Source organism: Leopardus geoffroyi, chromosome B1 (assembly GCF_018350155.1).
Source record: "Leopardus geoffroyi isolate Oge1 chromosome B1, O.geoffroyi_Oge1_pat1.0, whole genome shotgun sequence".
Taxonomy (NCBI): Eukaryota; Metazoa; Chordata; class Mammalia; order Carnivora; family Felidae; genus Leopardus; species Leopardus geoffroyi.
The window spans coordinates 122,712,324-122,728,497 of NC_059327.1; the positions used below are offsets into that span (position 1 = coordinate 122,712,324).

The 16,174-nt window shown below is 38.9% G+C and overlaps 1 protein-coding gene across 5 annotated transcripts in view; it reads left to right on the forward strand.

Moving 5' to 3' along the window:
- The first annotated feature begins 11,489 nt into the window (after window positions 1-11,489).
- The window catches only part of EIF4E (eukaryotic translation initiation factor 4E), a 49,350-nt gene continuing 44,665 nt past the window's right edge, over window positions 11,490-16,174 (forward strand). Inside the window, exons 1-2 of one of the 5 annotated variants that reach the window (XM_045472180.1) lie at window positions 11,490-11,506; window positions 13,241-13,287. In XM_045472180.1, coding sequence (XP_045328136.1) covers window positions 13,270-13,287 — 18 coding nt within the window. In that variant the 5' untranslated portion in view covers window positions 11,490-11,506; window positions 13,241-13,269. Of the gene's footprint in view, window positions 11,507-12,249; window positions 12,268-12,656; window positions 13,288-13,812; window positions 13,976-16,174 lie in introns of those variants that run through there. The other 4 variants (XM_045472176.1, XM_045472186.1, XM_045472166.1 and 1 more) reach the window with 4 other exon arrangements.

A 16,174-nucleotide genomic window follows, 5' to 3' on the forward strand; every position in this document is an offset into this window, starting at 1 on the left:
TTTTTTAAGTGGGCTCCACGCCCAACATGGTGCTTGAACTCACAACCCTGAGATCAAGAGTTATATGCTCTACCAACTGAACCAGTGTTTTTGTACTCTTTAGGTAAATATCCCAGGAGTGTGATTGCTGGATCATAGGATAATTCTATTTTTAACTTTTTTAGTAACCTACATACTGTCTTCCACAGTGGCTGCACCAGTTTGCATTCCCACCAACAGTGCAAGAGGGTTCCTCTTTTTCCACATCCTCACCAACATCTGTTGTTTCCTGTGTTTTCTATTTTAGCCATTCCAACAGGTGTGAGGTAATATCTCACTGTAATTTTGATGTGCATTTACCTGGTGATAGGTAATGATGAGCATCTTTTCATGTGTCTATTGGCCATCTGTATGTCTTTGGAGAAATGTTTATTCATGTCTTCTTCCCATTGTTTAATTGGATTATTTGTTTTTTAGGTGTTGAATTGTACCAGTTTTTTATGTATTTTGGATATTAACCCTTTATCGAATATGTCATTTGCAAATATCTTCTCCCATTCCATAGGTTGCCTTTTAGTTTTGTGGATGGTTTTTCCTGCTGTGCAGAAGCTTTTTATTCTGATGTAGTCCCAAAAGTTTATTTTTGCTTTTGTTCCCCTTGCTTTTGGGGGACCTATTTGGAAAAAAAGTTGCTACAGCTGATGTCAGAGAAATTACTGCCTGTGCTCTCTTCTAGAATTTTTATGGATTCAGGTCTCACATTTAGGCCTTTAATCCATTTTGAATTTATTTTTGTGTTTGGTGTAAGGAAGTAGTCCAGTTTCATTCTTTTGCCTGTTGCTGTCCAGTTTTCCCAACACCATTTGTTGAAGAAACTGTCTTTTGCCCATTAGATATTCTCCCCAGCTTTGTTGAAGATTACTTGACCATATAATTGTGGGTTCATTTCTGGATTTTCTATTCTGTTCTATTGACCTATGTGTGTCTATTCTTGTGCCAGTACCCTACTGTTTTGATTACTATAGTTTTATAATACAAACTCAGGAATTGTGATACCTCCAGTTTTGTTTTTTTCTCAAGATTGCTTTGTCTATTTAGTTCTTTTGTGGTTCCATACAAATTATAGAATTGTTTATTCTAGTTTGTGAAAAATGCTGTCAGTATTTTTATTGCATTAAATGTGTAGGTTGTTTTGGGTAGGATAGACATTTTAACAGTATTTGTTCTTCCAATCTATGAGCATGGAATGTCTTTTCATTTCTTTGTGTCATCCTCAATTTCTTCCATCAGTGTTTTATAGTTTCCAGAGTGCAGGTCTTTCACCTGTTTGGTTAGGTTTATTCCTAGGTGTCTTACTATTTTTGGCATTCACCAGTGTTTTCTAAGGCCACACCCATGTGGGGCTGCAGTGAACTTCTATTTTCAGCTTGTACCCACTTATTGAGTGGACCCAGCCATGACTCAAATTTGAACTTTCCTCCTCCATCAGGTGATCTTGAGTAATTCTCCATATAGCCACAGTGTAAGGTGAAGGAGATGTGCTAATGCAAACTACTTGGGCCCTCTGGTTCTATGTATGTTAGATTCCAGGTGTACAACTTTCATCTCATTATGAATCATTGCTAGGCTACCTAACCTTGTGACTTGGTGGAATAGATCTGACAGAACTCAGCTCATCATGGGTAGTTGCAACCAGATGGTCACTTGATGTCCCATGGGCAAGTACTCCCCTTGTATCAGGGATTAATCGTGCCAGAAATTGTTTTTCAAAAGGAGTAAAATTCTCTGCTGCAAAAGTCGTGGCCTTTCTCTGAAACCCCAGAAGCTTACATTGTGATTATCCTACTGCAGCTTGCCAAAAATTCCACATGGCATCTTTTACCACCATTGATACCTCTAACATCATAGTTCTTCTGGTTCAGTGGCCCAAAGGGTGGGACTGTTCGCACCATAATCTAGTCCTGCTCTAGAACTCTTTCTCCTCTGGGCGCTACTTAAAGCTAGCAGCCTTTATCGCTTCATCCCAGGAGTAGAATATGTTGCTTTCAGAATCTGAAGAAGCATGTATCTGATGTTACGCTTCCTTTTTCATTGGAGGTAGTGTGAGATGCAATAATTAGTCCTTTAGTTTGGATGAGATATCCTGACGTGCCACTGACCATTAGACCCCTAAAAATTATATTGATGTGTCAGGCTCCTGAATCTTTTTTTTTTTTTTTAAATTTTTTTTTTAACGTTTATTTATTTTTGAGACAGAGAGAGACAGGGCATGAACAGGGGAGGGGCAGAGAGAGAGAGAGAGACACAGAATCTGAAACAGGCTCCAGGCTCTGAGCTGTCAGCACAGAGCCCGACGCGGGGCTTGAACTCACAGACCGCGAGATCATGACCTGAGCCGAAGTCGGATGCTTATCCGACCGAGCCACCCAGGCGCCCCAGGCTCCTGAATCTTAGTAGAGTTTATCTTCTACCATCTGGTGCATATATGTCCTATCAAAATCTCCAATGTGCTAACCCATTTGCTCATGCAGTTTGATTAGAATGATGTCACTGATACGGCAGGTAAATGTGAGGTTCTGCAGGATGTCCATTCAAGCTTCATGGAACTACATTATGTCAGAAGCATATAATATACTGTATAATAACATAGCCTGAGGGTAAAATTATAAACATATATGTCCTGTCCATGTAAATGCAGTCTTTCTAATCCACATTTTGGATAAGGATGGAAAAGGAATTTCACCAAATTAATGGATATATATGATGTGCCGTGGCCATATTAATCTGCTATAGCAAAGATATTATGTTTGGTACAGCAGCAGCAATTGGGGCTTCCACTTAGTTGAGTTTCAAAGGTCTAATGTGATTTTGGGGGGAACTATCTAGCTTTTATATGAGCAAGACTTGCAGATTAAATCAAGATATAGTGGGGGGGGGTCACCATCCGTGCATCTTTTTGAATTTTAGGAGTGGTATTACCATTGTTCCCAGAAATATACTGCTTTTGGTTTATTATCTTAACTGGAGTCAGTGGGGAAAGAGGAGCAGTTTCAGAGGTCTTCACTTGGCCTTTACCATTATGAAATCTTTTCTCCCAAGGGCCAAAATTCCAACTACCAAGTATGACTATTCCAGTTACACATTCAGGGAATGGTAAAATAACCACCAGGTGGCTTTCTTGATACAGTGGATTTATTGCGAGCTAGACCCTAACCAGGATTCCACTTATTACTTGAATTCCATATGCTCTGATTCTAAGAAAGGAGCCAAGATGATTTTTCAGGGCTCTGGATATCAATGTAAAGTCAGACATGAGTCTAACAACATTAGAAATATTTAGGTATTACCTTTTCCAAGGTGTACAGTGACCCAAGTGGCCATAGATCCATTTGAGGAAGGACTGGGAAAATCATTTCCCCATTACTGGCCATGGTTCCTTTCTCTTGGGCATCCACCTTCTTCAGTCAATGGATTTGGGGTCTGAAAACTGGCACAGGCCCAGGAATTGGGCAAAAGATTGAGATGAGTATATTTATCTTGGTAAGCAGTGAGAAATGTACAGAATTGTTAAATCATATTGTACAACTGAAGCTAATATAATACTGTATGTTAATCATAATTGGATTAAAAAATTGTGATGTTTTATCGATACAACTGCCTTCGGCTTTCCTTTTATCTATCATAATTTTTTGACTGTACAAATCATATAGTGCCCTTGTTGCCTGCCCATCAGTTTTACACCTAGACACTTCATGTCTCATTAACGGTTTCCATAATTCTGAGGGACAGGCCCCATTGGCTGCTATACGCTTTTTTTTTTTTTAAGAAATTAGGTCTTTTTTTTTTTTTTTTTTTTTGGTTTATTTATTTTGACATAGACAGAGAGAGAGACAGAGAGACAGAGAGAGCACAAGCAGAGGAAGGGCAGAGAGAAGGGGAGTCAGAATCTCAAGCAGGGTCCACACCATCAGTGCACAGCCCAATGTGGGGCTTGAACTCACAAACCACCAGACCATGACCTGAGTTGAGATCAAGAGTCGGACGCTTAACCGACTGTGCCACCCAGGCACCCCCACACACTCTTCAATTATCACAAATATTCTTGTCAATCCTATTGATTCAAAGATCATCTAGATGAAGAACTTACAGTTGTTTATTACACTGTTTCAACATTTTGTAGATTTAAAGATTTTCTCCCTCTCTGTACCCCTCCCCCACTCGTACTCTCTATCTCTCAAAAAATAAAATAAACATTAAAAAAAATTTAAAGAGTTTCTAAAATAAAAGGTAGGGTAGAAACCAGTGATAAAAATTATTAACAATATATTCTCTTAATTCTTTTTAGCACTCATTGCTGATGAGTTTGTGTGACCTGTCATGTCAACCTAACACTTTTGGAGAGCAATGTGAATTCCAATATGTATAAAGAGTGAACATTTTGTTTATCTTATATAAATTGTTTAATTCCATTGCTGAAAATTCATCCTGAAAGAATCATCTAAAATATGAAAAAAAATTCTCATGAATGTATGTATTATTCATAATAGTATTATTCATAATAGGAGGAAAGTGGAAATAACCTGAAATATAACTGTGGGGAATTGGGCAAGAGAATTGTAATATACCTACTCAGTGGAATATTCTGAAGCCACTAATGTTACCAGTGTTGTGATGCACTAGGGATGACACAGTATTACTTATGCAGTATATCTGCCAGAAATGCACAAACCCAAAAATGTTGTATCCACATAACAATAACCTTATCAGCACTGAGTGTCAAACTGTGGTAAGAAAACAATCCAATAAACCAAGTTAAGGGATATTGTTCAAAACTACTGTCCTTTATTCCTCAGAGTATCAATATCTCAAAAGGCAAAGAAAAACTGAGACATTGTTCCAAATTAAAGAAAACTGAAAGGACATCACAACTCACCTGATGCATGATCCTGGACTGGGAAAAAAAACAAAAACAAAAACAAAACCCAGTTCTATGAAAGTAATTATTGGAACAACTGGCAAAATTCAATATTGATTATATGTTTTAGATAAAAGTATTGAATCAATATTATATATCTTGATTACATTAATTATATGGCTCTGTAAGAACATGTCTTTATACTTAGGAGGGGTATGCTGAACTATTTAGAGGTCATTATGTCTGCAACTTGCTCTTGAATGGCTCAGGAATAATGAAAGATTGAGAAACAGAGCAACATATTAATTACTGGTGAAGTTAGAAAGATGTGTGGGAGTTTACTGTTGCAACGATTCTGTAAATTTGATAATTTTTCAAAATAAAATGTTTAAAAATGTTCTCCAGTCTGTAACCAATGTTCAATTTGCAATGTTTGCAATAAAATATCATGTGAAAAAATGCCCAGTTCAAAATTGTATGTGCCCTGTAATTGTCAAAGCATAAAATGTTGGCATGTTGGATATACTGGAGTAGTAGAAGAGATTTTCTTAAATTTTTTTTCTTTTATATTGTTTGTTATATTGTACTTAAAATGAAACCACTATGTAAGATTAAATGCATTTCAAAAATCACCAAGGGGAAAAACAATAATAAATAAGAAAAACAAAATAATTTTTAAAAAGTTCCACTTCTGCTCCAGGGTTCCTTAACTATTTTGAAAAACAGAAGTTTAGTTTTTAGATTCAAAGTAATTTAAGCTGTTGTTCCAATCCCAAAGTGAATTTAAAGTCCAGTTCTAAATTAAAAAACAAACAAATAATAATAAAACAAATTCAGCTTTGGTGTGGGTGTGATTTTTTTTTTTTTTTTAAATGAGCTAAGCACCAGCCTTTTAAATAATGTTATCTTCTATCAGGTATCTGATTTAATCTCCCAAAACAGCAGCATAATTCCAAGTTTCTTTGTCAACACTTTAAATACCTTTAGCCCCTAGGCAGGTTCAGAAAATAGCATGAATTTTCTATATTAAACATTCTCTTTTGAGCTTAAAAAACAAAACAAAGAGATTTATTGTGGTATAGTTGACTTAGAATGTAACATTGCTTCTTAAGATAAAAAAATAAACAAAAGTAATAAGCTAAAATATTTTAAAACTTTCACTCAAATATTTTCAGTCAAGTACTGTTGATTGCTCTGCCTTTCAAGTATTACATTTAGCCATTTCTTTTTGTAATTAACAAAACACAATAATTTCCCCTTGACTTTTTATTTATTTACATTTTTTATTTATTTTTGAGAGAGACAAAGCACAAGTGGGGGAGGGGCAGAGAGAGAGAGAGAGAGAGAGAGAGAGAGAGAGAGACAGACAGAATCCAAAGCAGGCTCCAGGCTCTGAGCTGCTAGCACAGAGCCCAGTGCGGGGCTTAAACTCACAAACTGTGAGATCATAACCTGAGCCAACGTCGGATGCTCAACCGACTAAGCCACCCAGGTGAACCCCGCCCACCTTGGCTTTTTAATTTTAATAATGGCTATTGACATTTTCCTATATATTTCCAAAAATCTCTTTCAGAATGTAAAAATTAAGCTCTGTTAGGATATTAAGACGGTGTTTACCCATCTTGCCATCTTACTTTATTATAAAATGAAATAGTTACCACATTTAACTTTCATCTGAATAAATTCTCTCTAGTTATCAGGGGTGGGTAGGAGGAAGCATATAAGCATATAAAGATATAAGAAAGAATTTTTAAACAAAGTCAGATTATTTTTTAAGGTGCCATTTCCATAAATTGTCTGGCAATTAAATTAACAGTTTATTTCATAAGTCTGCTCAGAAATGGTATTTTGTCATTTCCCAGAAGTCAGTTTTTACAAGGTAAATATATCCAGTCTGCTAACATGCATATCTGGATTAAATCCTTCCCCCCTTCTTAAAACCTGATAATCTCAGGTACTGATATGATAAAGTACAGACTCTTGTTTCCTAATTTTCCATTTAAGAGCTCTGAATGCTGTTGGTTAATTTGTACTAAATGCATCCATAGAGCTGGTAAAAGTTCTTCCCAAATAGCATGTCCTTAATAGTAATTTCTCATTTTTTTCCAGAGACTAATGGCTCCCTGAGTATTATTAGCATTATATTATAATTTATATTAATAAAACAATAATCATGGTTTTCCATTAGCTACTTGAAACACACAGGATCATATCAGAATTTTTAGTACATCTCATGTTTTTAAGCAACATCCTAACTGAGGACTGGTATCTCTCAAACTTTGAAATTGAAGAGTTTAGATGTAGGTAAATCAAAAATTCCTAATTCGTAGCTGTCTAAAGATGCAGTTGGAATAGAGAGGCACATGGCAAGTCCTGAAGAAGGGTAATTAGCCATCCATACAATTCCTACAGATTGACATTTCCTCAGAGAATCATTACAGTCCAAAGACACAGAGAAAATCCAGCCCACAGGGGTAGTTTTCCATTTGCTAAGCTCAGAGAGCATAAGTATAAAAAACTAAAAAACTTAGTACTATTTAAAAAAAAAAAAAGGACTGTGGGATGCCTGGCTGGCCCCGTTGGTACAGCAAGTGATTCTTGATCTTGGGGTCATGAGTTCAAGTCTCATGTTGGATTTAGAGCTTACTTTAAAAATATCTTTTAAAAACTGGACTCTGAGCTGGAGCACCTGGGTGGCTCAGTCAGTTAAGATTCCAACTCTTATTTCAGCTCAGGTCACGATCTCACAGTTCATGAGTTTGGTTCGGAAGTTCAAGCCCTGAGTTGGGCTCTGTGCTGACAACATGGAGCCTACTTGGGATTCTCTCTCTCTCTCTCTCTCTCTCTTTCTCTTCCCCCTTCCCCGACTCTCTCTCTCTCTCAAAAATAAACATTTTTTTTAAATGGACTCTGAGTGATATAGCTATTATGGATCATGTTTCCATATCAGTCCTGCATACATACAAATCAATATGGGAACATATGTTTCGTATGACTGTGAACCTGGAATCAAAGCAAGGTGAATTTGTTGTATGGTTGGTGTCCTCAAGAAACCATTTCCAATGAGGAACAATGGACCAGAGATCCATGTTTTTGCACCAGAGCACCAGTCCACAGAACAATGCTAGGGACAGATCACCAAATATAGTCATTTTAGATTTCTCTTTTACAGATGGCAAGCAGGCCATCTGCCACCCATTAATACATTTCTGTCTTTAGACAAATTCAGTGCAGGCATTTATTCACAATGAAAATTCAGTCATGCCTCCCTGGGAGTTTCACTTAAATCTCTGAATTTTGAGTGTTTATAATCCTGTAGGTTATTTCTAAATACTATGGATCTTATCCCATATGTTTAATTTTTTTCCCAGTTTGTTTTAAAAGGTAAAGTAAGTTCATTTGGGAACTACCTTATTTTTGTCCAACATACTGCTTACATGAATTTTTCATATACTCTTTGCAGATTTCTTTCTCATTGTTTCAGAAAATGATTTTACTTACTAGGTGGTCCAATCACAATCTAGTCAATATTACACAGTGTTAAGAGTCCTGGAGACCAAACTGTGTTCTTGGAAAAGTTACTTAACCTTAGTTTATCTATCTCAGAACATTGTTTTGAAGATAATATGAGGTTATTATCATGGCAAGTAAACTGCATAATGTGGTGCTTGGCATATCATAATTTTCTATTACATTATTAGTTTTCAGGCCAGAATTTTATGTAGTTTTAAAAATTAGATTTGAATTTTCCCAAATATTTGTTAGCAATCTACCTACAAATCACAAGAAGCTACTCTTTTACCAGTGGAGACAACCTGCAATTAATTAAATAACGTTTAATATGATACTGGGTTTAGAGCTAGGGTAATGACGTAGTCTGAAGAAAAAGAAAGAAAGGTAAGGAGATAAAGAGTAATGAGTATGCTAACTTAGGGTGGTCAAGGAAGTGTTTTGTCAGGAAATGGCTTTAAAACATAGACCTGAGTGAAATGAGGGAAGGAACTAGGTGATGGGCTCAATTCATTAGATGAATGAGTGCTTGTTGTGATGCTTGTTAGCTGCATCCTTTTGGCTCTTAGTCACGCTTCTTTATACGGGTACTGAACTATTTATATTTCTATGACTTAGCAGGCCACGCAGATTTTACAGTCCAGGAAGGAAGTGCCTGGGCTTCCCATGTGCTTTAAATATCTGCCAGTGATTACACATTTCCCATGACTGACTTAGTACTTCTTGAGTGGTTTGTCAGTTCTGTAAACGAATTTAGTATCAGAAGTCCTTTGAAGAGGAGCAAGCATTTGGAAGAACCTACCAGAGGAGAGCAGCTATGGTATGGAGGAAAGAATCTTGAGTCAAGAGAATTAGGTTTGAATGCCGGCTCACCACTGACTGTGTGGACTTGTATATGTCCCCTAACTTTACTGCATTTGTTTCTTTATCTCTAAAATGGGGTTGATAACGTTTAATTCACCTAATTGTTGTAAAGGTCAAATGAAATAATTGATATGAAAAATACTTGGTATGCAATAGGAAATCAGTAAATGTTACTTGACTTTGAAAACTCGGAGTATCCTTAAAGATAATGGGCTGTGGTTGTTTTTCTGCATAAAATAATTCTTAAGCATATTACACTAAACTAAAAAGTAGAAATAAGAAATTTATGTAACTATAAAATTGTAGTTAACATTGAATTCTTACCATGTTCTAAGAACTATTCTAAGCATGTTACATGGGTTAATTTGATTATTTCTCACACTGATCAAACAGATAAGTACTATTATTCTGCACATTTAACTCATGACAAAAATAAGGCACAAAGATGGGGATCCTGGCTAATTCAGTTGGTAGAGCATGCAACTCTCAATCTCAGGTCATGAGTTCAAGCCCCACATTGGGCGTGGAGCCCACTTAAAAAATGAGGCACAAAGAGACTAAATAATCTGCATACTGTCATACAGTAAGTGGTGGAATTGGGACAATAAACTAATAAATGCGATAATTAAAAGATTACTTATCCTGTCCCAAGCCATCACCTAGGTCTTTCCTTTTTAAAAAAAAATAAACTTTTTTTTATTTTTTAAAGTTTATTTATCTTGAGAGACAGAGAGAGGGAGGGAGAGAGACAGGGGGCGTGCAGAGGGAGAGAGAGAATCCCCATGCTAATGATGCAGAGCCTAAACCCAGGAACTGGGAGATCATGCCCTGAGCCCAAATACAGGAATTGCGAGATCGTGACCTGAGTTGAAATCAAGAGTCAGACGATTAACCAACTGAACCACCCAGGCATCCCACCTAGGTCTTTCCTAAAGGAACTTACCTGTAGAAAGTGACAGTAACAAAAAAAATAGAACTTAAGGCACGATCAAGTTTAAAGAGGGTGAATAAGGTTAAAAAAAAAAAAAACAAAAAACTTCACTGTTAATGTTAATTAAAGGTTGCTTTAGATTATATCTAAAGCTAATAAATAGCCAACCCTGTAATATTAAGGATCATTTATTATGCAATTTCATATCTTCTTTCATCTTCTGAAGATCTACTCATTTTAAGAAAAACGGTTGCTTAATATTGATCAGAGACTAAGAAAGAGTAAAAGGCACCTAATAAGAACAGATTATCTAAAATTCCAAGGCTTTTAGAAAAAAATCCTAGAGAGTGCAGCAATAATATTTTTGAGGGATTGATTCTAACAGATGTGATCGGTTTGAACCATAGTTGAACAATGCCCAGCAAAACAATGACTCTGGTTATCTAGAAACGGAAAATTACAATGACAAAGAGGTAGATAAAAGATAAAAACAACCTACGTGTTCTATCAAATTATTTAAAATCTTTTACCATGAGTTAAATCTATAAAGGCTAGTAGTAATATGCCAGCTTGAGAAATATATTATGTAGGGAAAAGATCATGACTATACATGCTAAATGATAACCAATCATCCCAGGCTTACAAATAATAATTACCATGATACTATACTGAACCATTAGTTATATATTAACTAACTAAATGAAGTAGAATATATTTCAATACCATATCCCATTTCATATATCTTTTTATTGCCCTTTTCCTTAAGAATAAGCATGAATATGGCAGTAAGATGACAAATGGAATTTTCTGTAGTTTAACAGAAAAATAAAGTATAACATTTCTTCTCTGCATATTTCAAGCTGGAAAAAACAAAACCACATAAACACATGGATAAAAACTTAGCCACCAAATCAGAATCTAATGGAGATGTATTAGGTGGAGACCCATCAATGTGCCATAAAAACACATGCAACAAAGTGTATACAAAAAGGAGAGAAATTAAGCTACAAAGAATAGAAGCATATACAAGTATTATAGAAGTATTAGGTTGACTGACAAAAGTGGGTAGTTTTTTAATCAAGAGAAAAGTTAATAAAACAGAAGCTATCATTAAAAAAAGTTTTAAGAACATCACTGGATTTCAGTCCCATATGGGGACTGAAATTTCCTTAATTCTTTGCTGTTTTCTAGCAGCACTGTGAAAATACATCTATGTTATCTTCTCAAAGAAGATAACCAGACACTACAAGAAGATACACTGAGATCAACTGTAATTACTTTGGATAGTTTAACAGTAGATCATCTTTGTAAGTAGAAATTCATTTACCCTGTTTTTGTTTTGTTTTGTTTGTTTTAGAATTCCATCTACTTTTAAGCCTACTACAACTAAGCTGACTGGAAAAAAGCTTTCATTAATCACCTCTGACATCCAGGGAAACCAAAACATATGAACAGGCAATGGTTTTGAGTTCTTATACAGTCTCAATTATGTGTTAGTCAACTCAAGCAACCATTATGTACTCAATAATAGGTATGACACAGGTCTGGACATCAGCAACACAATAAGCGGGCAGGCACAGGCAGCCTACTTATACTGATATTTTAGTATTAACATTCTTAAGAAGTATGGAATATAGTAATGATATGTCTTCCTAACTAGAACTTTATAGTAGTGCTCTACTAGATTTATCTCTATTTTATTAACATCAAGACTGCAGAATAACACTGTCTTAAGAAATAGCGTAGTGTCACAGAGGGAAAGGAAATGTAGGATGCCAATGTGGGGATAAATTTCTAATTGCCAATGATTGTTGTGAATATAGTGATATTTTCCTGAACATTAAAGCTTCTGTTGTAGGTAGCTACAGTAATAAAGAAAAAAGTTGTCTTGAAACTTTAAAATGTCATTGTTGTACACGATAATACGACAAAGTAAACAAAAGAAAAATTTTAAATATTGTTTTAAAAAACATTAGGGGAGAGGCACGAGGTTGCTTATTAAGTGCTTACAGAGTCGGATGCATTTTCAAAGCTGGTTACAATCATTACCACAGCACACCCTTGTGAGGTAAGTGTATTATCATCTGTGGTTCATAAATGAAAATGCCAGGCACTGAATCACTTGCCTAAGGAGAATGAGTCAACGTCGAGTCATAGTTGACCGACCTAACTTCTGACGGTCAGTCCAGGGCTTAGTCAGCGGGGCCCGGAGTGGCTTCCCTGGCTGGCACCTGGACTTAGGCTATTTCCGTTCACGTTAAAGCAGAATAGTGGAACTGAGAAGACAGAACTTTCAAATAATTTTTACTTCTACTCAAGATTTAGCCCTGTGCTCTTAATCTCAGGATTTAGGACAGGAAAAACTGTCGGGTGCACTCCCCCTCCCCCAACCTGTGGCAACTGGGAACTGTGGACGGTTCTGCCACCCCCTTTCGCAGTGATGGCAATGAGTGACCACCAGCGTTAGCAGAGCCGGGGGACGGGGGAGGGTGGATTGCTTTAAACTACGCCTCTCCATCGCCGCCTCTTTCGGAAAGCAAGAGAAAATGGTGGGAAGTCAAACAAAACTTAAATAAACAGACAACTTGTCCTAGGACCTCAACTAAGCAGATGAAACCTCATTGTGCGCGCTGAGCCTGCAGTTCCCAACTTTCCGGGGAAAATGGGAGGACAGGGCAACAAAGGGCACGGCAGCAATGTCTGGCAGTAAACGCTACAGCACCTATCCAGGCGGAAGAGCACAGGACTAAAAACCACGCACCGACTCGCTAGGGTCCACAGCCGAGAACCGCGCACCCAGCTCACCAACCACGTGACAAGTCCTTTTTTTTTTTTTTTTTTTTTAAACTTCTTTTCCCTTAAAAAAAAGAGAGGGAGAGTGAGTGAGCGAGAGAGACTCCACTTCCCAGAAGCCTCTTGTTACCCACGCAGCCGCAGTCTTGCGCAGGCGCCGCCAGGGCCAAACGGACACGTCGGTCACGTGAACAGTAGCCGGCCAATCCGGTTTGAATCTCATTTTTTTCTTCTCACCCCCCCTTCAGGAGCGGTTGTGCGATCAGATCGATCTAAGATGGCGACTGTGGAACCGGTGAGTATTGCCTTTGGCCCCCACCCCCACCGGTCCCCGCGCTCCGTCTCCCTTCGGACTAGGGGACCCCGCGGGACGGCGTTCCCGGCGCGCACGCTGCCTCTTGCTGCCCCCTCCCCCTCTTCTTGGGTCTGACCTCTCCGCGGGCAACTGGGGGCGCCCCGGCGGCTGGCCGCGGCGGCGTGTAGCGCACACGTTCTGGTGGGGGCCCAAGAGCTGGGGGAGAGACGTGGGGGAGGGGCGGCACGGCGCCTCCTGTGAAGCCGCGGGGTGGTCTACAAGGGTGGAGGGTGATCGGGGCCCTGGGCTAGGTGTGTGGGGCTTGTGTCTTCGGGTTAGAAGGGTGCAGGACTGGCTCCGAGCGGGCGCCGGGATCCGCAGGGAGGGTGGGCGGCAAGACGGCCTGGAATGAGATGGAGGAGGGAGCCCCGGAGTAGAATTTCCCTCCTTCTTTCCCTCCCGAGCTCCAGCCTGGGGGTTCGGGTGCCAGACGCGCGCGGGTCTTCCTTAGACCGGTGGGCCAGGGAGCCGGTGGGCGCGCGTTGCCGAAGGGTGGGTTGGGCGGGAGTGGTGCAGCCGCACGCGCGGAGAAGCTTCGACCTCGCCGAGGGGAGCCGAGAGGGGCAAGCGCATGTTACTCCAGCGCGCTCAAGAGTTGCCGGGGTTGGCGGCTGGGGAGGCGAGAAAGGTTTGGGGCGGGAAGGAGAACCTCGTGTAGCGCGGTAAAGCTCTCAGAGTAGGATGAAGGGTGGTGGTGGTGAGAAACGGGGATCACATTGTCCTCTCCCCTCCATGCTTGATACTGGGCTGTCATGGAGGAGGGAAGGGGGAGGAGCGAGGCCTACTGATCGCTGCTGCTGGTCTAGTTGCCGGCCGGACCTGCTGCGTTTCACACGCGCCTGTCTTCCATTCATTCATCCTTTTCGCTCTGCGCACGTCTCCAAGAATGCGGATGGGTCTTGATCCGTCTGTCCTTACGAGCCTTTGTCGTCTGAAAGATTTCTAAGGCACAGTTTATTGGAAATAGGAACTTAACTTTAAAAATTGGTTTTCCATACATTTTTTTTTTTTTTTTTTTACCCGTTCTACTTGCTTTCCTTTCAGTTTAGGCACCATCTTAAACTTAGTTGAAGCAAGCCGATCCCAGTACTTCGGTAGTTACCGCCCAAAGGAGAGAGGATATCTTTGTCGTAGTTTGGTTTGCCGGCACTGGCTCATTTACAGGCCTGGGTTGCTGTTTTAGGAATGTCACATCTAAGTGAAATTGTTTTAGAGGCATAATATGGAGTATTTTAACAACTAGAAGACCTGTGACGCTCGAACCAATTCTAGACCTTGGTTGCCAGATATTTGTGTGTATCTTTAATGGTAGTTTGTGATTTTTGATAATGACTTCCCAGTTTGCTTTGACTTTTTACAGACTTTCATAGCTAGGTCAAAAATTAGCCATGGAAAGGCTTATAGAATACAAAAAGACTTATTTTTCATTACATTGATGTAAACTATCCTTAGCTTGTTGCCAGAATTTAAGGCAGTTCTGTTTGGTTACTTTTTTTTTTTTAAATTTTTTTTTTCAACGTTTATTTATTTTTGGGACAGAGAGAGACAGAGCATGAACGGGGGAGGGGCAGAGAGAGAGGGAGACCTAGAATCGGAAACAGGCTCCAGGCTCTGAGCCATCAGCCCAGAGCCTGATGCGGGGCTCGAACTCACAGACAGCGAGATCGTGACCTGGCTGAAGTCGGACGCTTAACCGACTGCGCCACCCAGGCGCCCCTGGTTACTTGTTTTTTATTGGTACCAGTTTTCATTTATGTTTCTGAAAATTAGGTTGGCTGCAAAACTGTCTCTTAATTTTCTGATACAGTTAACTGACTTTGGAACATTCATGTTCCAAATAAAGGTATAGGATGAATATGAAAATACTCCCTTTTAACAAGTTTCCATATTCCCTCTTTACTGGATCTGCTTTCCTACCCACGGTAATAGCATCATTAAAAAACATTACAGCTGATAATAGGAACAAGGCTAACATATCTGAGCTGTTAAATAATGTATTCTATGAAGTTTATCAGTAACATTTCAGTCTTTTGGATTTTGCAGAGCTATGCAGTTTTGTTTCAACAGCACAGAACAGAACTACAGAGTGTTGAAGGACTATTTTGAGTCAGTAAATATTTATAGCCTCTGTTATGTTTAGGAGGTTATACCAAATGTTCTTTAGGATACAGAGTTATACAAAATGTGATTCTATACCTTGTTCAGTGTAAACTCTTAAGAAACTTAATTCCCAATGATGTGGTCAATGATAACAGTATAGTATTCATTCTGGTGCTGACCCAGGGAAATTTAGATACTGCATTTAAATTTGGGGAGTAGGGAACCTAAAAACCTAAAGTGTGTGAAAAGTGAGGAAAGCCAGTAGTAGTTTGAGGATGTTTGTAAAGTAGACCGATATATTCATTTTTAGTGAGAATGGCAAATTTTTAGTACTTTATTTTTTGTTAAAAAAAATTTTTAATGTTTATTTTTGAGAAAGAGACCATGGGGGGGGGAGGGGCAGAGAGAGGGAGACACAGAATCTGAAGTAGGCTCCAGGCTCTGAGCTGTCAGAACAGAGACCAACGCAGAGCTTGAACCCACAAACCGCGAGATCATGACCTGAGTTGAAGTCTGTTGCTTAACCGACTGAGCTACCCAGGCACCCCAAATTTTTAGTACTTCTAATGCACCCTTTTCACAGGTTAGTCTCTTAGAATTCTTTGACAATTTTGAATAGTGGGTGGTTTTTGTTTTTTTTTTTAAAGCAGCCTATTAGTATCGATTACGATTGAGGTATTCCTGCTGAAGCCTCCAGAAACCGTATTTGTTCACTGCTACTTTAACT